The 25,758-nt window shown below is 37.5% G+C and overlaps 1 protein-coding gene across 1 annotated transcript in view; it reads left to right on the plus strand.

Annotated features, from left to right (window-relative positions):
• The window catches only part of LOC104593337 (uncharacterized), a 40,609-nt gene extending 15,205 nt beyond the window's left edge, over positions 1–25,404 (plus strand). The window contains exons 8-15 of the mRNA XM_010253093.3: positions 6,373–6,437; positions 6,518–6,692; positions 9,311–9,505; positions 9,619–9,666; positions 11,467–11,613; positions 11,734–11,816; positions 22,442–22,557; positions 24,959–25,404. Coding sequence (XP_010251395.1) covers positions 6,373–6,437; positions 6,518–6,692; positions 9,311–9,505; positions 9,619–9,666; positions 11,467–11,613; positions 11,734–11,816; positions 22,442–22,557; positions 24,959–25,041 — 912 coding nt within the window. The 3' untranslated portion in view covers positions 25,042–25,404. The remainder of the gene's footprint in view (positions 1–6,372; positions 6,438–6,517; positions 6,693–9,310; positions 9,506–9,618; positions 9,667–11,466; positions 11,614–11,733; positions 11,817–22,441; positions 22,558–24,958) is intronic.
• Positions 25,405–25,758: the final 354 nt, after the last annotated feature.

Consider the following 25,758-nt stretch of genomic DNA (forward strand, 5'->3'; position numbering starts at 1 on the left):
GAAGATCTTTTGGAAATTTGAAAGAAAGAAGAGAGACTAAGAAAACCATGATAGGGGGAGGGGCAGAAATATGGAAAGAGGAAGGAGGGCAGGAAAAAGTTTTTGATGGGGATGACTGAATGTTGTCGAGATGGCATTTAGTGCTTGTAAGAAGAGAATCTCATTTGGTTTGTTTTGTAGTTTGCTTTTAGTTTGGCTGAAAGAGTTGCATTTAGCTTGTTTATGAAGTGTTGTCTTAGCATTTATTCAGTGCTTCTAAACAGTTTCCTTTTTATAAAAATTTTCTTTTACCATAAAAATAATATCAATCTGTTATGGATCTAGGGGACAAGAACCCATCAGTGAACAGTGCCCATCTCAGGGTTGTGGTGCACAAAAAATTAGCATGATCAAATGACATTGCCATCTGATTTATGTATTATCTGTTTGATCTTTAATAGTTGTCAACTTGTCATAATGTTCTTTCCTGCTATCCAAATGCAAGAAATAGAAAGGGCGGCTATCTCATTTCAAGTTCACATTTGATGCTTGATGCACCTTATCTTCATGATGGAACTATTTTTTAATGGTGGTTTCTGGTTCTCTGAATAAAGCACAAGTGACAAGTTATGGGACTCAGACTGGTTAAAGGGTCTTGTGTTGCCAGACTGAAGTTTTTGCCTTTAGTTTGGGGGATTTATGCTTCTTTTTTTGGTTTTACTAGAAATAATTTTTAACATATATAGCTTCTCAAGGCTACTGCCAGTGGAGTAATGGTCTTATAAGATTGAAAAGTCACAATTGCTGATAAAAAAAGATTGAAAAGTCACAGTTTGAGAAACTGACAAAAAAGAAAAATAAAATCGTATACCAGGGCAGATGGGTACATAAAGTGCAATCAGAGCTATTCAGGTTTAACCCAAGGGTGGGTGGAGTTTAAAAGCTGTGAGACAGGGTAGGTGAAAAGCTGAGATCTTGGTTCGATCATGTGCCAGGCGGTCATAGGTTTGTGACTCAAAAAGATAGCTGTGGACAGGGAAATACCTGTAAGCTGAGATCTTGGTCGGATCATGTGTAAGGATTGAATTGGTTGAAGTACTTGTAAGCAAGGTTCAAAGCATCAATACAATATACCCTGTATCTGGTGCATCATTCCATATCATGGTATTTAAGGGAGATGATTTGGTTGCGGAGTAGGTATTTGAGAATAATGCAGTGTTCGAGTTTGAAAGGATTAATGATCTTAATGGAAAAAAGGAAGAACAGTGAAGGTTATCCCAATGCGGTTAAAAGATTTAGACAACAAAAGTTCAGTAGATCCGTGCTCTTGAAGGTGTTTGATAGATTGAAAGGGGGTTCACTTGGGATTGGAATCAACAAGAGGGTTAAGAAGAATAGAAGGCTAGTCAAGAAAAAGAAAGAGAAAGTTTAGTTCAATTTCAGAAGGGTGGGGTAAGCCTGGTTTGCTTTGTAAAGGGTTCCTAGGCAGGGTTTAGTCAGATTGCTGTATTGGGTAGTGTAGTGTTAGTGGGGGTGGGTTAAGGGTCCTGTTTTTCTTGTTGAGTTTTCGGGTTTTGTTTTAGTTTCGAAGTTGCTTGGGTATCTCAAGTTGTTGTTTTTTTTTTTAGTTTTTTGGTGATTTCTTGTCACCTGTTTGTACTCTTCTTTAGTGCTATTTCTATGTTAATAAATTTTCTTCTTTATTTATCTTAGAAAAAAAAGGTGTCCCCAAGACGCTAAATACTTGAGCCTAGTTCATTTAAAAAGAGACCATTTACCCGGGTAAGTGTTTCCCAAGAAACATTTACCCGGGTAAGTGTATTTACCCATGTTCTTTTTTGTTAAATTTACCCGGGTAAATGAGACCTTTCAACTTTCCCATGTTCTTTTGCCTCACCCACTTTCCCAGGTAAGTGGTTAATTTTTCCATGTTTTGTCATTTTTACCCTTGGGTCCAGGTCCATGCTTTTTGAATTATATTTTTTTAATGGGCATTTTTGACATTATATTTTGAGCATTTACTCTCCACTTGGAAAAGTTAACTTTCCCAAGTAGGAGAAGGGTAACACTTTCCTAGGTAAGTGATACCCAAGGGAAAGGCATTTACTGTGGGTCCCACCTAAATCTTGAAAAAGAACGTGGGAGAGTTGGTCAATGGGAATCAAAATCCCATTGACCAACTTCCCCCTCCAAAATCCGCGAAACGAACGAGAGTTTGGATTTGTAACCTATTTTAAATTAATACCTTTCCTAACAATGCCCTGACCAAATTTTCAATACTTAACTATTTGTTTTTGTGTATTCTATCCATTTGAAATGCCCGATACACAATTTTTGCATATCGAACATATTGATACTTCGAACTTTGCCTACAATTAAGCTGGAAGTGGTACATTAAAAAAAGATCAAAGAACCAAGAAAACCAGGCTCCTCGAGCTGCCAATTGGTCTATGAAAACAAAGATGTGGTTAGGAATGAGGGACCCAAGTGGGGCATTTGGTGTCGTTTGATAGGGATTCTGCTAGGGTTGAGGGAGACAGGGGAGAAAAGGAGGTTGGGGTAGAGAAAGGAGAGGAAGAGGGAGCAAGGGGGGATGAAGGTTCCCAAACGAGGTTGGGAATAGGGGTGCAAATGGATCGGATCATGATCCAATCCTATTTGGTCGAATTTGGATCACCCCTGTTTGGATCTTCAGATCGGATCGGATAATAGGATTCAATCAGAAATTGGATCAGATTCGGATCACCCTATCCAATATGAGAAGATCCGATCCGATATATATTTTATATTTATAAATATAAATATATATAATACATATATATGTTATTTATTTATTTATAAATATGTTTTTTATATTATATTTTTATAAATTTGTTATATTATTTATTTATTTATAAAAAACATGTATATATGATGAAAATAATTAAAAATTACTTATATTTTTTGTCTTTACTTATTTAAATTAGTATATTTTAATTTTCTTTTAATAATTTATTAATTTTTAAAGAAAACAAGTCGGATTGGGTCAGATCTGAAGATCCGACTTACCGATAGGATTCGAATTCAAATCGAGTCCTATCAGATCGGACCAGATCCAGCATGAACAATGTTGGATCGGATTTGAATATACCCTGATTCGAATCCGATTCAATCCGTTTGCATCCCTAGTTGGGAAGCCAAGAGTCAGCCTAAAGAAGCGAGCAAAAGAGACGAGAATGGTGGGTTAAAGTTCAAGAAGAGCGCTTACGCTTTGAAGTCTCAGTTGGAATACTTGGTATCGACTTAGGCCGAAGAAGGAATATTGAGATCAAGGAAAGGGATGCTTTAGAGTCTTTGAAGAAAGTAAGAGAACCAAGCAATTTCCATCTTAACCATATGTCAAAAGTTTTCTCAATGTTTGAAAGATGGTTTGGTTGGTGCTGGTCCTACCAACAAATTTGAGAGTTTATAAGAAAACAGGCTCAAAAGATAAAGCTTTGAAGATGAAAGTTGCTGAGATCAGGGGAGCCAAGTGCCAAGATTCACAAGGGGTTCAGTTGCAATAGATGCCGACTATTGAAGAAGGTTTGGAGTCGAGGCTAGAGGTTGAGGATAAGGAGGAAAGGGGTAATGAAGATAGTGAAAAGGGCTTAATTGCAACTTCATCAGTCAGCGCGGGTGAGAAAGCGGGGGGGGGTGGAGATTAATTGTTTGGTTGGTAAGGATGTTAGGGTGGGCAAGGGCTTAGGTCTGTTTTATTGGGGTGGACAGGAGTTTGCCAGAAAGGCTTTCGAAGCTTTTGAAAAAAACAAGAGGGAAGAAAGCTCGAAGAAGCTTGCAGTTGGGGAAGGAGGAGAGGTGTGGGATAAGGAAGGAGTTGAAGGAGATGGACAAGATGAAATTCTCGAAGAAGAATTTTAAACTTGCTTAAGCTGGTCAAAAAAGAGGGGAAGAATACTGTGGAGATGCATAAGGGCAGTGATGTGTTGGGCAATTTGGGAGGAGAGGAATCAAAGGATTTTCCATGAAAAATGAAGAAGTATAGAAGCTGTCATTGAAGCTATCACCATCATTGGGAAAGTCTTTGGATATTTTCAGAGATGTTCCTGGCATTGAGGTGATGAGGAAGTGGAGGGGCGTGGCTGATTCTACTCCAGCTAAGGAGGTGGTCAGGTGTCACGCCATTGTGGTTCCCACCCTTTAGTGGTTTCATTAAACTTAACTTTGATGGCAGCAGTGAAAGTAATCCAGGTCCCTATGGCATTGGAGGAGTTTTCAGGAATGAAGAAGGAAATATCGTTGCACTCTTCTCAGGCCCAATTGGTGAAGGGGATTTCTTAAGAGCTGGAATTATGGCTGAAAGTAATCCAGGTCCCTATGGCATTGGAGGAGTTTTCAGGAATGAAGAAGGAAATATCGTTGCACTCTTCTCAGGCCCAATTGGTGAAGGGGATTTCTTAAGAGCTGGAATTATGGCTGTTATGGTAGGGATCCAAAAGGCTAAAGAGCTGAATATCAAGAAGTTGGTGATAGAAGGTAATTCAAAGCTTGTAATTAGTTGGCTTCAAAAAAAGGAGGAAGAGGGGTGGTGGTACTACATTCATGAAAAGAGAAAAGCTGTTAATTGCTGCAAGGAGTAGAGGTGTCTTGTAATTGGGTTAAAAGAGATGCAAATTCTGTTGCTGATACGCTTGCTAAACAAGGGGTGAGAAGGAATGAGTTAATTTGGGCTGTTCCGTAATCTTCCTTTTGGGGAGGGCTAAGAGAGTTTATCCCTCTCCCTTCTTTGTACTAAATTTCTTCTTTTTAATTAAATTGGTTCTGTTATTGATCAAAAAAAAAAAAAAAAGCTTGCTCTGTCTCAAGGTGTCTTTCAGCTGCTTTCCTCTGTTTTGTGATCTTAAATTTTTGTTTTTTGCTGTTGAAGGGTGGGTGTTATCTTAACACCTTGTTCGTTGTTTGGATCCAGTCATTTGTCATTTTTCTTTCAATAAAATCTTTCTTTTTACCTTTCAAACAAATGATGGAGGGTGCTATCTTAGATGTACATGTACCTGGGTGGGCTTCTTGGGTGGGAGGGGGTTTAGAAGGTGAGATGTTGTTAACATCTTCTGAATGGCTGGTGCCACAGGGTGGCATTGGATACAGGCCAGATTAGGAAGTGGACCCAAAGATCTATTTTGGTGCTCAAACGGAGAGCTGATGTCATTGGATATAGGCCAGCTATGTTATGTTTAAGCAATCAAGCTTCTGTTACTGACCCCCCCCCCCCCCCACACACACACACACAAAAAAAAAAGGAAAGAAAGGAAAAGAAAAAGAGCAGAAAAGCAAAGAGATCTTAAAATGCTTCTTTGTTTTACATTTCAAATATTTTTTTTCTCAGTTGAAAATTGGTTTATAAGGAGATGATTCGAGTAAGAGTTTTAAGGTGTACAAGGGGGGAGGGGTTTGAAGGAGGCTCCCATCCCTCTTGTAGTAAGCAACAAACAGCAACATCAAGGAAAAAGTACCCTACAATTCAAAAGATAGTTTGCTACTGGCATTTGTAGAAGGTGTCTCTGATGCTGTGAATCAGGGGAGTGTTATTGATGTTTTGAGGATGGACGTTTCAATTTAAGATTCCTGTAAACATTCCTGCAGTGATAATTCATTAGGAGAGGAGAAAAAGGATGTGGAGAGGAGGTTGGATAGGTAATTGAAATTGGCAAGAGTAGAAGCTTGGTTTTAGTGTGTCAGCAGTGACAAATTGCCAAGAAAAACTGATTAAATAAGGTGGTGAACAAGTGCAGGTTGCTAAGGACTTGGGTATTTTTGTGTTGGTTGGACTGGAATTTTCCAGAAGGGTGCTTATGGACTTAGAAGTGAGAGACTGAATCACAAAGCCAGATTCCAACAGTTAGGATTTCACCTCCTAGCTTGATCGTTGTGATTTGGACAAGGCAGATGAGTAAAGAAGTTGGAACCCTATAGAATGATTCGTTTTAGCTTGGAATGTTGAATCTATAAATTTTGGTTATTGCTAGTGATTTTCAGTTTCTTCTGGTTTGGTTATTGTCTGGAGTGTTTTACTGGTTCCTTTTTCTGATTTTGGTTTGGTCTTTTTTTTCTGTTCTCTCTGGTTTTTTGTTCAATTATAGGTGCATTTATGCTGGACCAAAGTTTCAGATCATTGCTTGTAGACAGGGTTGTTGTTTGCGTTAATGTTTGGGTTTCAATTGTAGTCTTCCATCTTGTTAGGAGTTTGAGGCCTGTAATAATTTCTGCATAAATAAATCAACTGTCAAAAGGAAGAAATTGAGATACTTCATTGCGTGAAATATACAATTTTCAATTTCTTTGTTTAAGAAAAAAGAAAAAGAGTGAAGTTTGGTGTTTGTCATTTGTTATTTTAATAATAATTTCTTGTTGCAGCTCCGTGATTGGTTGGATTTGTCTCTGAACCACTCTGTGCCATCTTCTCTTTTGATCCTTTCCAGGTAAAGAAACTTGTTAATTCATACCTTCAAAATTTTGGTCAATGTATAACTTTTCTCATTCTGGTCTGTAATATCTGCAGAGCCTTCACTGTCTCTGGAAAGATAAGGCCAGAGGAGGCTGTTCAAGCGACACTTTCCTCTTTGCCAGACGAGGTTGTGGATACTGTTGGTGTCACTGCTTTGCCATCTGAGGATTCTGTTTCTGAGAGGAGGAGGAAATTGGAGTTCCTAGAAATGCAAGAAGAACTTATAAAGGTTAATAGCATTTATGCTCTCATATCATATTGGGGAATTATGGATTTTTCTTGATCTTGTGATCCCAAATTCCTGATTGAACCATTGAACCCTTAAGTATATTATGCTAGCCATTTCTTTCTTCTGTCAACTTCTGACCTTGATTAATAGGATCAGGGATCAAAATTTCGTCACGTATTGGCCTATACGTATTGTATTGGAGCCTTCCCAATACGCCCCTACAGGGGGTGTTTTGGGTAAGTGAACGGTTCAGGGGGTAGACCAGCCCCTCTGAACCAGATCCGAAAAAAAAAACAGTACCGGTATGCCCTGCCAGTGTATCGCCCTGTACCGATATTTTGAATCTTGAATATTTTCAAAGGTCAGCTGCAAAAACATCAATGCAGCTAACCAAATAGTACAAAACAAACTCAAGAGCAGAACCCAAATACACAAAGGAGAGAAAAGAAAAAGAGCTATTACAGATTACAGCCTGGTCCAGGACAACCCCATTAAAGAGAAACTCTTCCCACCCCAGCTCTTGCTAAAGAATTTGCTACTGTATTAGCACTCCTAGGAACCTAGTTGAATGAGTTCAAATTGGAACAAAGAGAATGGGCCATTCTCACCATAGGTCTGAACTGCCAAGGACATACACGTGAGGGAAATTCACCAGTTTTCCAACTTCCTTTGGAGTATTTCACAAATATTTATGATTTGCTTGGTTGCCTCCCAACAAAAAATCTTCACTTTAGGTGGAGCTGGGCTACACCACAGCTCTTTGAAGAAGGAAGCACAAGAAAAATTGCTATTAGCATTTGCTCTAAGCAAGGGGTTTCTTGGGCATCTTTGTATTGGTCTAATTTTTAATTTCATAGTGCTTGGGTCTGTGCGCATACCTTTGGGGAGGTAGCATCTCGTGCCTCCTCCAAGGCTGTTTGTACTTACCCCTTTTTATCTCTTTAATAAAATTGCCTAATCATTCATAAAAAAGGCTATAGATGTTATTCTCTTATTTTTGGGGTCAAGTGGCACTTCTTTAATTACAGTAAATATATAAATTGTTTTTTTCTTTCGTCTTGTTATTGCCTTATTGGAATTAAAAATTAATGAAAGCTTAAATTTTGATTTCTCTTGCATGCTTGTTTTATGAGGTGGTTCCATTGAAACCCTAGGGTGATTCTATGTCCCCTAGGGGTGATTCCTTGGTTTTCTACTACAGATGATCCGAAAAAAACCCTTGGTTTTCTTCTCTTCTTTCTCTATTACCTTCTTAAAGCTTTTATAACAATAATTACATCCATCTAATATCCAGTCAAAACTCAAGTTAGTGACTGTTACAGGATCTGCTTATGTTAGAAATTTGAAAATTTTCTTTTATTTTTGCCACTTTCTATAAAATCCTAGCTGTTCCAGATTCACAATCTAATTAAACCCCTATGTATAGGTATAACTCCATAATCCTACAAAGTTTCAGCTAAAATTCCATCCAGAACTCAAGTTGTTGATGTTTTTCAATCGCTCTTGAGAAAGCAAAACGTATAAGATCTCAAACAAATTAGACATAATCAGTTCATCCTAAACACTCAAAACCCTTTTTGGAACCCTGCACCATCCATAATCTCCAACTAAATTCCTTCAATTTTCAAAAAGTCAAAAAAGTTATCCAACTGAATTTTCTCCTTAAATCTCACTTAAGAGCCTCTTACCCTAATAAGTCTTACATTACTGTTAATGAGTATTTTGATACGGATTATCTTCTTAGCAGTTAAAATCATAACCAAGCCCCTTTATCTTTCCTCCATTATTTAATCTCTTATGGATGGGATTACCTATTTTTGTCAGCTTTTAATGCCATTTAGAAGCCATGTTTGGTTATGTTTTCTGTGGTAGGTTTGGAGTTGGTTCAAAGGGGTTTAAAGCCAACTCATGGGAAAGGTTCATACCCACTAGATAAAATAATTGAAGAGAGACAATAAAAATAATAAAAAATAGAAATGGGCAATTGTATCCCTATGCATATGTCAAACCAGGACCTTTAACTAACAAATTTCTGATGTCATAATTATCTTTTAAAATTTTGTATTGTTAAGATACATTGATATGGCTACACTCTACAGATGCAAGTGTGTGGTAATTTACTATCAGTTTCCTTTATACCTGACATCATTAGTTTTTGAACTTGGCTGAATTATAACCTAATAATTCTAATTCATAAAAAAACTTTATAATTCTATCATCAATTTTTAAATCGTTTAATTTGGTTAAAGAATGCTACTGAGAAATCTAGTCAAGGTGTGTGTAAAAGGTATTTATAAATCTCGCTCTTCAGAGTTTAAGGGAACTTCTTTGAATGGGTGGACTCTTATCTGGTATTCTTTAGAAGTAGCTAATAAATATTTTAAGATAATTCTTTATTCTTTGAATATGTTAATCCCTCAAATTTCCACTACATATGGCACTGTTTTTTTCATGCTTCAATTCAAAAGTTTTTATTTTCTTTTTGTTTATCTTATAGGTACTTCTGCAAAAAGTTATTTTATTTTCAGATATACTTGCATTAGTTCCTAGTTTCATAGTTTTGTAATGTTTGGTTGGTTGGTACACTAAATGGTAATTTCTAAATTAATCAATTATAGGAGGAAGAAGAGAAAGAGGAAGAAGAGCAAGCTAGGAAGAAGGAATATGTAATTAGTCAGGAAGATATTGCTTTGAAAGAGATGACTGTTCCAACAGCACAGGAAGCACGAGAACAAGCTAGAGATCGAGCATTGGAGAAGCAAGGGCAGCTCTGTGAGCTTAGCCGTGCATTGGCTGTACTAGCTTCTGCATCTGTAAGAATTTATTTTCAAGAGCTTTTATCTGTTTTGAAGATTTTTGTTACATTTTCATTTTCTGAGGTTCTGCATAGTTAATATTTACATCATTTCTTTTATTATCTGTGCAGTCAGTTAGCAGGGAGCGTGAAGAATTTTTGAGGATGGTCAATAAGGAGGTGTGCAAAACCACGTGGTTATAATAATTGTTGTTTGCAGCATACAAATTGTCAAAGATGATCTATGTGTATTTTGTCAAAAGATGTATTATGTGTATTTTGGAGATAAGGGATTTCAAAAGATGATTTATATGGTTTTAGGTTCATGTGTATTTTGTTATTGTTTTCATATTTTTTTCTTTATTATCTTATTTCTTTCCCCATACTTTATTTGCAATTATGAGTTAGAGATAGTTTTTTTTTTTTTTTTTTTTTATAAGTAAAAAATAAAATTTCTTAAAAAGTAAAAAAAAGGATACAAACTAGGAGGGTGATAAGATATCACCAACCACAGCAACAAAATAACAAACTACCTATCTTGTTAGAGATAGTAGCAACTAAAAGCTGTTCATTGGGAACCCTTTTACCTTCTCTCTACACTGGAGCACATATTTAGTTGTCCCAGCTTGGGTAACTTTCTACACCAACTAATATCTGTTCATCTGAATTTCACTTTTTTTTTTTTGGCTTGTCAGCATAATGTAGCATGTCCTAAAAACTGATTATTAGATGGCTATGTTCATATGTTTCTGTTTGTTTTAGTAGGTTTTGTATTTTATTTAATAATTAATCCAAGATTTAGTAAGAAAACATGATATGGAACAAAATCATTCCTGTAGTTGTCAAGGTGATGCCTAGGTGACAAGGCACCCTTGGAGGATCACCTTGCTTCTTTTCCTAGGACAAAAATAGGGGCTCAGCCCCTCTATTTTTTTTTTTTTTTTTCTTTCTTCTTTTCTACTCATGAATATGTTGGTTTTCTATATTTTAATATGAAGTTTATATTTTTTTATGAACACTATAGATAATTACTAGTGAAAGATTGTTGCTGGTAACTATGGAACCTAGGAAATTACCCTAGTATTCATGGTTTCTATTTAAATTCATCACTTGGGTGATTAGGCAACAAGGCATGCTACAACCCCCTGTTACCTAGCCTTGCATTGGCACAACAAAAGTAGAAAAAGAGCCAGTCCCTAGCTACTCCCTCCCAATTGTCAAGCATAAACCCATGCCCAGCACACCACTAGTCCATAGGGTTTGATCCCCAAATACAATTTTTTATCTGTTCGTTATGAATACTCGTGTACTAGCAGATCTTAAGACCCAAGTGGATTAGGCATTCATACTTTGAGCCAAGGTTGTAGCTTCCCTAGTGTAATGTCAGATCTGCCAAATACTTGTCACAACACTATTCATCCATCCAATAATTACTTGTGAAGCTCTCTCTCCATCTCTAAATTCAGGCAACCTGACGAGAATATCAACCTTAACCCGTGAGTGGAAATTAGAATCTCAACCTGAATGGAATCTCCTTTCCCTGCAGGACAAGTACAGAGCATCAAAATATGACCTTGATGGTGTCCTTGTGGGAGGGTGCCTTATCAGTCACCAAGACTCTAACCTTTTCTTGTATCATACATACAAAAACAGCCTACTGGCATAGTATTGTTTTCTGCTGTTTTATCTATATTTGGTGGTGTCTAAATAAAGTTGGGGGCTTTTCCATTCAGTCTCTGATAACCCAAGTTGCTTCTTTTCAGAAGTACGTTCTCAGTTTACTTAGACACCATATATTTCTCTTATTTTCTAATAAGGTGATTGTAGATATTTGATTATGTTACACTGAATTAACAATGTATGACATATCTAATGCATTTACTGTTCTAGTAATATCCTTTTTTCCATTCTGAAATATTAATTACCCGTTTGTATTTTCTAAGAACTTCTATTTTGTTAATGCCATGATGTCCCTTGCAGATAGAACTATATAATAGCATGGTGGAGAAAGAGGGCACAGATGGAGAAGAAGAGGCTAAAAGGGCATACCAAGCTGCCAGGGAGGATAGTGACCATGCTGCTGAAAGGGCTGCTGGTGACAAGATTTCTTCAGCTCTTATAGACAGGGTAAGAAATTGTCTGAACTTATTTGCATTCTCCACTTTTATTTCTACATGCACATTAGCGATTTACCTCGTGCGTTATGATATTCCTTTTATGTACCATTTACCTTGTCTTGAACTTCAGGTTGATGCCATGCTTCAAAAGCTTGAGAAGGAAATTGATGATGTTGATGCTAAAATTGGTGACCGTTGGCGACTACTTGACAGGTTAGTGCTCTTGGGGCATTTCCATATACTTTTTGATTTTTTATTCCTGTACTGAGGGCCATTTCTATTGGTAGAGACTGAATTCTTTTTTTTTTTTTTTTTGAGAAATGTAAAGACTGAATTATTATATCTAAGAACGATGATATTGCTATCTTGCAAATAACTAAAACTCGGTTTCTTTTTTTCTTTTTATAATGTTCAGCTAGAATATGATGACTTTCCACTTTCAGCAAGGAGTTAGTATTAGTTGTCAGATAGGTTACTGGTCATTAATCTGGACTTTCAATTTGGAGCCACAACCAGGTGACAATGATACCACGGACAACCCCCTCCCCCAGGAAAAAAAGGAAACAAAATATCTTCATGAGCCAATTCATAGATCTTATCTTCTTTTGCCAATGAAAGTGTATAACACTTGACTATGATCTGACTGGAAACCGAGATTATTGATAAGTTCACATTGTGGAGTGGTGAAGATGGACACAGCAACATGGAGAAAGTGGTGAATATTGAAGCAAAGCACTTGCTGTTTGAAGAGTTGAGATTGAAGGGAAGATGGCCCTAAGGATTATGGACGCAAAGATGGCAATTGTGCTTTTGGACGAGGCAAGTCTTTTTCAGAGGATAGAAAATTTTAAAAAGTATGAAGAATATGAAGATGGAAGAAAGTGGTGAATATTGAAGCAAAGCACTTGCTGTTTGAAGAGTTGAGATTGAAGGGAAGATGGCCCTAAGGATTATGGACGCAAAGATGGCAATTGTGCTTTTGGATGAGGCAAGTCTTTTTCAGAGGATAGAAAATTTTAAAAAGTATGAAGAATATGAAGATGGAAGAAAGAAAAAGGATGTTGTAGAAAACAATTAGTCTGCTTCCCTGAAGGGAGTAAGCTCCATCGTTTTACAAGACTTCATTGTACACTTGGTTAAAGTAATTCAAAAGCCCAAAAAGGTTGAGAAGAAAATAGATTTGCATTTTAAAAGAAGAGGCCCCTGTATCAGATTTACTGACAGCATAAAATGTAAATAGTAAATGCAAGAAGGCGATTAATGCTGGGAAGGAGGAACAGTTGACAAATTGGTGATTGAAGCCAAGGAAGTGGTAAATGATTGGAGGAAAGTAGCCAACATTTTAATAAAGGGTTTGAAAAGCTGAAGGGCACAGTGATACTCATTCCATTTGAGAAACATAAGTCACTATTTGAGCTGATGGACGATAAAGTAAAAGTTGCAGCGGTGAACTTTCAGTTTGAGGTTGAGGTTTTTACAGTTTCCAGGTAGTGTCCTTTATCTAACTCAAAACATTTTATCTTAGAAGATGGTGTGGTGGTGTGAGGTATGGTCTGTCATTTCATCTTTGGAAGCAGGATTCTTTTTTTACTCAATTGCTTTGGTTTGCAATGGACAACTAGATGGTGTTTTCAGGGTAGACCTGCACTCTACTGCCTTATTTCCGAATGCAATAAAGCCAGATGACATTCCAAGAAAGGTTGAGATCCTGGCAAATGGTATCTCTTATTCTGTGTGGATGGTGACCTCCATCGAAGCTGAGCTATGGGGGAAGCATGCGGAGAGGAAGATGAAAAAGTGGAGAGATGCTACATGCAGGTTGCAAGCAGCCAGTTCAAACGATTGCAACCTTTTCCTAAAAATTTGTAATCAAAACCTGGGAAGAGCAAAAGACATGGAGCTAGTAGAAGTGATGTGCTTAGAATGAGAATATAGGTTGGTGTGTGGCAGTTCCTTTCTCCAGGTGTTGACTAATGGTATTGCAGTTTCTTTGAATGCTGGCAATACAAGGTCAATAGGTTGGAAGCTGAAAATTCAAGATGAAGAAACAATTCTAAAAGAGGGAGAGGCTAAAAACTTATAGACTTGGTGATGCAGAGATGTGTGCGATCTTTCAACTAGTCAAGTGAGGGGAAATAAGGGTGTTATGGGCAGGAAGGGCCAACCTCATGGGGTGGATTTTAGCCTAGAGAAAGTGAGCCAAATGAGTTCAGCTTTAAAGCTCCACGTGAGGGGAGGTTATTTGGTGAGCTAATAGACCTAGGAGATCCAGCTCGAATTTTGGTGAAGGGGAAGAAGAGCCTGGGGTTTAGGCAAAATAAATTGTTGAAGGGGTTGAGGTTTAAGGCTTCGAAAGGAAGAGAAGGCTCCATTATCAAGAAGCATCGATTGAGAGAAAGCATGAGGGAGAATGGTAAGTGGGCGTGGGTGGTTACTATGTTCTTATAGGAAAATACCACAAATAATCTGAAGGCATGGTTGAACCGTTGAAGACAAGATTTTTCTAGAGGACAGTGTTGGAATCTCAAGAAGGGAAATGGTTCAATCAATAACTCCTTTCCTATTGTAGGGGTGGAGGATAATGGATTGATATAAAGGATTGAGGTAGCTGGTATAGTGAAAGAGGCTCCACTAGTAGGTTGGGGCCTAGATTGTGAGAGGCTAAAGGATTATTGAGTAATTATTCCATTGATGGAGGTTTGTTGGAAACGGTGTTTTAAAAGGCATGGGAGGCGTATGCCTGGAGGCTCTCCAAGCGAGATGCCAACAAAACACTCCAAGGTGTATGAGGGAAGGGTTTGGTTTTTGGGTGCCGGGTGCAACTGTGCAAGTTTGAACTGGTGGGTGGTTGTGAGAGGCATGTGGAGAGGGTTTTTATGTATTGAAAAGGTTAGGCAGGGTCTCAAATTTGTACTTGAAAAGTTGATTGGAGGGTGGTAAGCTTTTCTTCTTTGGGAGTTTGGGGTGATAACTTATCACCTCAAATTGTAATCTTTTCTTTTCCATGAATAAACTTTCTTGTTTTATTTATTACAAAAACAAAGTGTTGCACACTTGATAATCTTGTCAATGCATTTGAGTTTGTATTTATAAACTGAGTTATTATATATAACTGTTACAGCAGATTAAACGGTAATCTTAAAAGGATAAGAGAATATTATAACATTGATCAGATGCTCTTAAGATCGGGAAATGCTTGGTTGTTTAACAGTTTGAGTAAAGGATAATTTTAACCAATCATCTTTTAGTCAAAAAACAAACAGAGGATTGAGTGAGATAACATGTCATGTGGAAAAACTCCCAAACAGCCCAGTCTGTTTTGTCCAAACAACAAGGTCTTTCTCCTTAAGATCTGGATTAGTTGAGACTTAAGACTGATTAGAGCCATTAGATGGAGAGTTATCTCCAACAGACCCCATGAAGCTGAACAGCCTGGATTAGTTAAGATATCATCCATCATCCATGCCTTATCCCATCTATATGGGGTTGGCTACATTAATCTTGTTTTGCCAATCCGTTCTATCAACGCCATATCCACTAGTAAATTATTAGTGCTTAAATCACTTTTTACTACTTTCTACCCTTGTTCTTTTTGGTCTTCCCCGAGCTCTTTTAGCCTCTTCAATGTGTAACAAATCACTTCTTCTAACTGGCGCAGTTGGCGGTCTTCTATGCACGTGCCTAAACCATCTTAATCTACTTTCTCATTTTATCATCTATTGGAGCTACTCCTAGGTTCCTACGGGTAACTTCATTCTTGGTCATATCCTTTCTAGTTTTCCCACTCATCCATCTTAGCATCCGCATTTCTATCACATTCATTTTCTGGACATGTTGTCTCTTGATTGCCTAACACTTTGCTCCATACAACACAGCTGGCCTCAAAACTGTTTTATAAAATTTTCCTTTAAATTTACATGGTGTTCATCTACCACATAAAAGTTCAAATGCACCCTTCCATTTTTCCCATCCTGCTCTAATTCTTTGGGTGACGTTCTCCTCAATCTCTTCCTTGTTATGAATTATTAAACGAAGGTATCGGAAATTGTCACATTGAGTTATCTCTTGGTCTCCAGTCCTACTTGTATCTTGATTCACACTCCTATTATTACTAAATTTACATGTTATATACTTTGTTTTAGTCCCACTTATTTTAAAGCCTCTTCTTTCTAAGACATTTTGTCCATAAGCTTAATTTTGCATTTAATCCTTCATTAGTTTCATCGATTAAAACAATGCCATCCGTAAAAGCATGCACCATGGAACTTCCTCATGAATATTTTTAGTCAATTCATCTATGATTAATGCAAATAGATAAGGACAATGTGCTGAACCTTGGTGAAGACCCATAGTGATTGTAAAATCCGAAGTCTCTCCCACTAGTGTTCTAGCATTAGTTGTTGCCCCCTCGTACATATCCTTAATTAGGTTTTTGTACCTATTTTGAATCCCTTTCTTTTTAAAGACCCACCATATTATCTTTGTAGGAACCCTTTCGTATGCCTTTTCTAGATCAATGAACACCATATGAAGGTCTTTCTTCTTCTTCTTGAACTTTTTTATCAATCATCTCAAAAGAAATATAGCTTCCATGATTGATCTCCCTAGCATAAAGCCAAATTGGTTCTTTGATCACTTGTTTGAAGTCTTAATGTTTGTTCAAGTGTTCTCTCCCAAAGCTTCATAGTGTGGTTCATAAGTTTAATCCCTCGATAGTTATTACAACCTTGTATATCACTTTTGTTCTTAAATATGGACACCATACTGTTGTTTCTCTAATCATCATGCATCATTCTTTTCTTTCGCTATCTTATTAGACACCATACTGTTGTTTCTCTAATCATCATGCATCATTCTTTTCTTTCGCTATCTTATTAGACACCATACTTTTGGAATTCCATTAGGTCCTAACGTCTTTCCCTTAATCTTATTTTCCTCTTTCCTTTAGTAAGTTTAACTCTACGAAGGTATGCATTATTTTTAACACTACTAGTTTGCTAGATTCTCCTCCATTAACACCTTCTCCCTATTGTTTATTTAATAATTTCCAAAATATTTTTTCCATCTTTGTTTGATTTCCTCATCTTTTAAACCTCAAATACATAGTCTATCAATGAAATCCAAAATATCGCTAACATATCGGCAAAACATCAGAGATATTAGGAAAAAATATTCTTGACAATTTTAATATCATCACCACTTAGAAAAATGCGATTTTGGGGAAATTTCACCAAATATCTTTGATTTTACGAAGTTGAGGTTGAAAGAGCAGGTTTAATAATGGAGGTGTCCATAGACGTGAGGCAAGTCTACAAGCTATAGGAAAGGATGAGACTTTTGTATGCTAGTTTGGTAGGTAGGATAGTAGGGGAAGAGATGGAGATTAAGAAAGTTAAAACCTGGGCGGGGGTAGAATGGGGGAGAGAGAAGGTTATGGGGTTAGAAAGTTGAACGGGGGACTTCTACTCTTAATGTTTCATGATAGGCATGCGGCTGAGTGGATAATGAAGTATGAAAACTTAATGAAGAGTAGACTTGATCTGTGTCTTGACTAGTGGTTCCTGGTGGCAAGTGTAGTCTTTGGAGATAGGAAGAGAAGGGTAGTCTAGATTGGGGTCATCAGTATTCCATTACATGCGTGGAGCATCCTAACATTTGAAGAGATAGGCAATAGATGTGGAAACTTCTTGAAGTGTGATGATCTTTGGAGAAACTGGACATGGCAAGGATCCTGATAGAGATGGAGGATACCTTTGCTATCCCCTACAACATGACCCTCAAGTTTGTTAGAGAGAAATATGACCTAAGAATAATATTAGAGGGGGAAGATGGAACTCTTTTAGGAGAGAGGGAGGTGTTGATAGAAAAGCAGAAATTAGAAGTAGGAAGGGAGGTAGGGGAAGGGGGAGATTATGTAAGAGTAAAGGTAGAGGACTGGAGGAAACAAGAGAGGAGAGGGAATTGAAGAGTTGGGGTGAGGGAGAAGAAGAATTGTGGTATGGCTTTTAAGAAGTCTAACTGGAACAAATGGTGGTAGGTGAAGGGGTATTTTTGGAAAACTGAATTAGGGATTGAATGTAAGAAGAAGAGATGGTAGAAGGAAAATCTTAGCCTTGGGAAGCTAGGCCGACAACTGGGTTTGGGTGACGACAAGATATGAAGGAGGGAAGAAGACAACCACAATAGATTAGGGCGAAGATGTGCAAGAAGGGAAGAGGAGAAAGTTAGCATGTGATTAGAAGCGGAAAGGCTTGTCAACACACGATGCCATGTGGAAGGCATAAGATCACAACTCAACCATGGTAGGATTGATAGCCATTTGAGCCAAATCACCTTACAGTCACAAGTTCCATGTTAGGAACAAGATAGCGAAGATGAAGTAGGGAGACTGACAAGAGTTCAAAGTTAGGGAGGAAGAAAGTAACGACAAGGTGGAGTTATCACCGACAATAGGAAATAAGGAAGTTGTGGAGGTTGGTTCAAGAGTTCTAGAGATTGTCGCTTATTTGAATAAGGAGGTAAGTTCGACCACTCTCTCAGAGTAAAAAATAAGGGAAGATGTTAATAGGATAAGGGAGGAGGAGGGAGTAGGGATCGAAGAGGAAGGAGAAAGAGGGGGGAGGGTTAAAAAAGAAAAAGGAAGTTTCAAAATTTGGAAGATAGTGGTGGGAGCAGAGCAAAGTATACAATAGAAAAAAAGAAATAGAAACCAAGGGGTTAATGAAGTTGGAGGAAGGAGGGGGTAGGTGAGAGAGATAGAGGATTTGGAAGTGAGGCAAAAAGAGGGGTTTGAGGTGGTTGTGGGTGATGAGGGGGGAGATACTAGAAAGGAGGCCTAGGGAAGAAGAGAGTGGAAATTAAGACGGTGGTGGAGAGACAGGTGGAGGTAGGAAAGACTTACAATTTGTTCTTTTTGGGAGGGGAAAAGGGTGGTCAGAAGGGAAAAACAGTTGGAGAAAAGCAGAGGAGAAGAAAAGAACAAGAAAAAAAAACATTGGGGAGGGAGGAGAGGAACGGGAAGAAGGAGAAGAGAAGGAAGACGATTGGGTTGAAGAAGTGTGAAGGGGTGCGTGGAAGTTTGTGACAGAAGGGTAGTGAAGGGTGAGGCAGAAATGAGGTTGCTATCTTGGAACATGATGAAGTCTAAGAGATGGTCGAAGAAGGGTGCTAGTAAGGAGTGTGGTGAGAAAATTTAATCCAAAAGTAGTAATGTTATAGGAAATAAAGCTAGAGAAATTTGATACAACCATGAAAAGTGAAATATGGGGCCCCGATAGTGGGGATTGGCTGTAATTGGAGCTTGAGGGATCATCTGGGGGGGGGTAATTATTTGGGATCTGAGGATATTGATGAAAATTGGGGGAAGAAGGGGTGGAGGGAGGGAGGGAGGGTGGAGGTGGGGTCTTTCAAACATGTATAGGATGAATGAAGAAGGGGAAAGGGTGGAGTTCTGGAGGGAGCTGGTGGGTCTGAGGCAAGAGTGGGAAGGTCCTTGGTGTTTTGGGGGGGGGATTTTAATGTAGAAAGGAGAGTGGGGGAAATGAAGGGAGGAAGAGAGGGGAGAGAAAATGTGGGGATGAAAAGATTTGGTCAGTTCATTATAAGGAATGGTTTGATTGATCCACAATTAAGTGGTAGTAAATATACTTGGATAAATGGGCAATGCTCACCCATTTTGAGAAGGCTTGATAGATTTCTCTTTTCAAGGGATTGGGAGAAAAATGTGGTGGAAGTTATCCAAGAAACATTACCTTCCTTCATGTCAGATCATAAACCAATTCTCCTAAGTTAGTCTATGGTGGTTAATGGTGCTAAGCTGTTCAAATTTGGAAACATGTGGCTTGATCACCCAGACCTTTCAGATTGGGTAAGAAGGAAGTGGGAAGGGATGAATGTAGCTGGTACGACAGGTTTCAGATTGATTAGAAAATTTCAGTTGCTGAAGGAACTAAGAAGTTGGAATAAGTATGTATTTGGAGAAGTGAGGAACAAGAAGAGGGAGGTGCTTGAAAAAATGATTTGTCGAGAAAGGCAAGGGAGGAGAGAGGAAGATTACAAGCTGAGCTGGAAAGATTAATTCCGAGGGAAGAAGAAAGTTGGAGACAAAAGTCAAGGATGCCATGGTTGAAAGCTGGTGATAAAAATACTGTTTTTTTCCATGCATACACGAATGTGAGGAGGGCAAATCTAAACAAGGAATTCAGGTGGGGGATGAGGTGGTGGATTCTTGGTGGGGGGGGGATTCAGGAGAAGGTAGTGGGTTACTATGAATGGCTCTTCACATCAAGAACTTGGAGTTGGGCATCACTCGGGGAAGTGACTCCTAAAAACTTGCGTGAATTCTCAGTTAATTGGATTGAAAGAGACCTTTTTGTCATTAATCCCAAAGAAGGAAGGAGCATTCTAGCTGAAAGACTTTAGACCGACTAGCCTTAACAGCCGTCTATATAAGCTTTTTGGAAGGTCTTATATAAGAGGCTTAAAAAAGTGATCCATGAAGTGGTGGGGGAGACTCAATGACATTTGTGGAAGGGAAACAGATATTAGATGGGGTTTTAGTGGCTAGTGAACATATTGATTCAAGAGTTGGAAGTGGTAGAGCAGGTTTGGTGTGAAACTGATATTGAAAAAGCCTATGACCATGTAGAATGGAGTTTCTTAGAGGAGATTCAAAGATTGATGGGATGAGGGGAAAAAGGTGGAGAAACTGGATTTTGCATGGAGGTGCTGAATCTGTTGCTGGAGAGAAGTTTGCAGCTGGGATTGATTGAAGAATTTAAGGTGAGAGTGGAGGGGCCTGTTATTTCTCATTTACAATATGCTGATCATGCCTTTTTTGGATACCTCAGTGAGAGTGCAGAATAGGGAAAACCCATTTTCCTATTTGGGTTTACTGGTTGGGGGCAATTCTGCTTACATCACAATCTGGAATTCAGTCATTGAAAGAATAGAGAGGAGGTTGGATGGGTGAGAAGGCAAGATACTTATCCTTGGGGGAAGAGTAACCCTTATAAGAAGTGTGTTATCAAGTCTGCCCACATATTATTTATCATTGCTGAGGGTTCCACAAAAAATTGCAGAGAGAATGGAAAAGATTCAGAGGGATTTTTATGGGAAGGGGTGGGGGGAGGGAGGGGCAAAAAGCTTCATTTGGTTAAATGGGATACGGTGTGTAGACCCAAATAAGGAGGGGGCTTAGGGTAAGGGTGAGGTGTTATTCAACAAAGCCTTACTTGGGAAATGGTTATTGAGATTCGGGTCAAGGAGGAAAACTCCCTATGGAGAGGAGGGTGGTGGTTAGCAAATATGGGGTGACTAGATTTGGGTGGGAAACAAGGGAAGTTAGCTCTTCTTATGGTGTGAGTGTGTGGAAAGTACTAATGAACTTTAATCAGGAGTTTAGAACTCTGAAAATCTTTACAGTTGGGAATGGAGCTAGAATAAGATTTTGGGAGGATGATTGAAGTGGGGTGGGAAGACTGTGAGGTATGCCCAAGATTATTCAGGCTGTCGGAACCAGGAGTGAATATTCTAAGCTGTTATGAAAGAATCGGGAGAGCAGATAGTATGGTGCCCAAGGTTCAGAAGGTCACTCCTTGACAGGGGATGGAAGAGTATTCAAATTTACTGGGGAAATTGGAGTCTCAGCTCAGTCTAGGGATGAATTGTGGTGGAAAGAATGCTCAAATGAAAAGTTGTGTCAAATCATGCTATTCAGCCTTGTGCAGGAACCAAGTGGACTTTGAAGCAATAGATGGGGTATGGGGTAATCCAATTCCCCAGAGGGTGGAAGCTTTCGCATGGCTGGTGGCTATGGATAGTGTGTTGACAGTGGATCATTTGAAGTCAAGAGGATTTAGCATGACTAGCATGTGTATGATGTGTAAGGAGGATGAAGAATCAGGAAGCCACCTCTTTTCATGCAAAATTTCTGGGTTCTTGTGGAATCTCTTCTCGGCACTTTTTGGAGTATAGGAATTACTAGCCAAGGACACCTGCAGAAATCTTCTCTACTTGGCCAAGCATCAAGGGAGGAAACATTTGGAAAGAAAGGAATAGAAGAATCTTCGAAGACAAGGAATGGAACCCAGATAAACTGGTTGCGGCTGTTGGCAAATCTGTTGCAGATTGGGTCTTGGCATTGCCAGAGTTTTCTCAGCCCAAGAGGATCTAGGAGAAAGCTTATGGGAGGTGATGGGGTTTCAAAATTGTGAACTGGAATTTTGAATTTGTACTGTTTTAGTTTTGTTTTTTGTGGTTAGGTGCTACCTTATCACCTATACAGAATGTATTCTTTCTTTTCTTTATTTTAATGAAAATTTTCTTTTACTTATCAAAACAAAAATTGTTTACAGTACAGGTTTCTTGCCAAATTTATCTAAACTTATTGTAATGTACATGTTTTCTACTGTAATGATTTGATAAAATTGTATCAATTGGATATTCTACTATTGTTCATGCTGTACATTGTACCCTACGAAGTCTCCATGGAGTATTGTCATATTGGATATATATCTTGTTCTTGTCTGACACTGGCCAACTAAGCATGTATGGGTATCCTGATATCATGACATGATGGTTCTACCTAGGTTGAAACTCAACCTGATCGTATGAATACAACTGTCAATTGATTTCTTCTTATTTCATGATGTGGTTGATTTTGACCCAGATGAATTTGTTGGCCTTCATTTATTGTATTTTCTCAATGTGACATGTTGATTGCCATCTGTAAATGTTGTGAATGAACAATCCAATATTTATGCAATTCATTAATTATATTTCATAATATTAAAGAGTTTGGCAAAACTCATTGACACCATCCATCCATATGATGCCAGGGATTCTGATGGGAAAGTCACTCCAGAAGAGGTGGCTGCTGCAGCTATATACCTCAAAGACACCTTAGGCAAGGATGGCATCCAAGAGCTTATAAGCAACCTTTCAAAAGATAGAGGTTGGTCTCTCATTCTCTTCTTTCCAGTATTCCCTTGCAGGAACTTGCCCACGAGTTCTCTTGAACAGAGTCAAATCATCCAATCTAGTGCATTACTGAGACGATGAAAGTTAAATGGATCTAAATAGCTAGTTGTAGGCATAGTAAATCATATTACATATGTAAAAAGGTGCACCATGGAACAGTTTGTTTATAATTTGCTTTAAAGAAAAAATGAAACAATGACAAATTATATGGTATGGTAAAATTTTCATTAAAAATGAATGCATGCTTAATGCATTATCATTTATAAAAATGAAATGAAAGTGGAATCTTTTATGTTTAAATGTACGTATGTATTTATTAAAATTTTAAATCCTGTATTATATACATATTATATGTTTTCATGAGAAATTCCCATATTTTTCCATATCATTGAATAATTAGATAGTTTTAAATAGTTATCAAGGAGTTGCCTGAGTGTCGCTTAGGCAGCTAGACTCCTTGCCTGAATACCTTGACTTATGGCAATAAGGCACCTGTCTAGGCAACTAGGTGCCCACCTAGCCAATAAAAATGACAAGGTGGGCACCTTTTTTATAATATTATGGGAAATTGTCTAAAGCTCACCATGAGTTTTCAACATTTCTCTTTAACTCACCACAACTTTTCAAAATGTCTAAAACTCCCCATGTCAGTAGGTTTTTATTTTCCAAAACTCACCTTCCATTAGTGCACCGTTAATGCTTCTTAACAGAGGTGTCCATGTCAACATAAATAACAATTTTCATGACCAAATTACCCTTGAATGGTGAATTAGAGGAAAAATGGTCTTTTCAGTTTTCACTTTTCTTGTTTTTTTTTTTTGCATTTTTAGTGTTTTCTTATAATTTCCAATGTTTTTTATAATTTCTGCTTTTTTTTACATTTTTCTTTTTTCTACAATCTATAATTTTTCCTGTATTTTTTTATTTATTTACAATTTCTGTGTTTTTCTATAAAATTTGGTGTTTTTTCTACAATTTTTATTTTCTGATTTTGTTTTTCAATTTCTATAGTTTCTATAATTTAAAAATATTTTTTTGAACTTTTTCCTTTTTTCATGTCTAAATATTAAAACGGTAATATATTAACACCCGTTAATTTATTTTGTATATATTTTATATTTTTCTATGAAGGTTAAAATGGTAATATATTAACACCTGTTAGTCTGTTTAACATCAAGTTAGTGACATGGTGAGTTTTAGACATTTTGAAAAGTTGTAGTCAGTTTAAGAGAAATGCTGAAAACTTTTTAGACAATTTCCCTAATATTATTCGTATGCACCTTTGCTTTAGAGTCCCAGTATTGAAATTTAAAAGATCCAAGGTTTTTGAAAAAAGAAAAAGAAAGAATGGATGTATAAAAACATTTTCCTTTTCCGATTCTCCTTGCTCTTACATTAAATAAAACATGCCTCCAGTTTTGTTCTTTTTCTCTTTGACTTGCTATCTTAAATATTTCCATAAAAATATAGCCTTATTTATTTTTTAATTTGATACGAACTTGCTCTATTAAATGCTTGTTTTATTATTGAAATTAATATTATTTCAAATACTATGTCCTAGATTTGATGATTTGCCATGTTTCGAAAGGAAATTTTATGTTCTTAATAAAGAGAATTGCTATTTTTTTAATTAACATGCATGCTGAATGGTATATAAAATGAGATCGATTTCTGTCAAGGCAAGCCTGTGCCCACACTGTTCCAACCGCCTTTTTCAACTTTGCATTGGGAATATCTCCCCATGAAATAAAGTACAGAAGTACGGAGATATTCTCAATGACGGGCTTTGCCCTGACTGAAGCTGAACTTATATAAAACTAGGGAACTAGCCAATTTTTTATTTTTGTTTTTTGAAATTCTTATCACCTAGACATCTCCTAGATGACTTGGCTAGTAGGTGCCTCTCTATTGCCCAGAATCGCCTAGATGCCTTGACAACTTTGGTTCTAATAAAGAAAAGGGAAATCATGCATCTAATACCCATACTATGCATATTACTACCCCTGTTTGAATAATTTTATAGGGGTGCAAGTCAGATACCCTAGTTGAAGAATCTACAGTGTCAAGCCTGGGCTTTTGGGTTGGGCCCATTCAAAATTTGACAAATTCACAACCTGAGCCCATCCAAGTTGCACCCCTGGAAATTTATATTCTGATCTCCTATGTGGAACCATCAATTATTGATTCTTTACAACAATGAATACAATATATTGGTGCTGAAGGATTTGTCCAAAATTTTTTCTGCTTCAGTTATGTCAGTAATTACATTATTTATTATTAGTTTTTACATTATTGTTTTCTTTTCTTGATGAATTGAAGCAATAAATACTAGGCCATGAAGTATGAATGTAACTTTTTAAGTTTCCTTGCAACAGAAGGAAGAATTCTTGTTGAGGACATTGTCAGATTGGGTAGTCGAGCAGAGGATTCCAATACAGCTGAAGCAGGAAGAATTTAGATGTTAATAGTATTCCAAACTGCATATTCTTTGTTTTTGACTCGGTTTCTTTGAAGGTATGTCTTCACATTTTACCTGGCTGGGATCAAGAAGGTATTAAAGCCGTGTACCTCAGACATGCTGATTAGCACTCAGGGTACTGTGCAATCAGATAGATGATAAAAAAGACCTGATTCTTTGTTGCAGTAGATTAAAAGGATGCATTTCTTGCTGCTCTAAATTTACTGCAAGAGAAAGAACAATCAAATATACTATAAGAAATAACAATGCTCAGAGTTGTATTGTTGTTCTGATACTTGACAAGTAGAAATAAATATATTTTTACAAGTTTATTTATCCCTCAATGCAGAGGGAATGAGGAAATTGTATCTAGGCTCTGTTCAAACTTCAAACCATTGGCAACTCAAACTGGATAGTGCAATCTAACACGAATTCTCTTTGCAATATTATAAGAACTGGACCGGATGTTCAAACAATGGCTGTGTTTGGTTCCTTGAGCGTTTATTGCAAAAACACCACCACATCAGCCCCATATAGGCATTGGTGTTTATTGTAGATAAAGCAAAATGAAACAACTGTTTGGTTTCACCGTTTATTAAATAAATGGTAGAAAAACTGAAATGCATTGATTTTTGTACATGGGGCATTTGGGGAAATGTTAAATTCTTGTTTCCCCCAACATCCTAGCGTTTCTTTAAACCAAATATTGATGTGACA

Source organism: Nelumbo nucifera, chromosome 7, assembly GCF_055504915.1.
Source record: "Nelumbo nucifera cultivar China Antique chromosome 7, China Antique-T2T, whole genome shotgun sequence".
Lineage (NCBI taxonomy): Eukaryota > Viridiplantae > Streptophyta > Magnoliopsida > Proteales > Nelumbonaceae > Nelumbo > Nelumbo nucifera.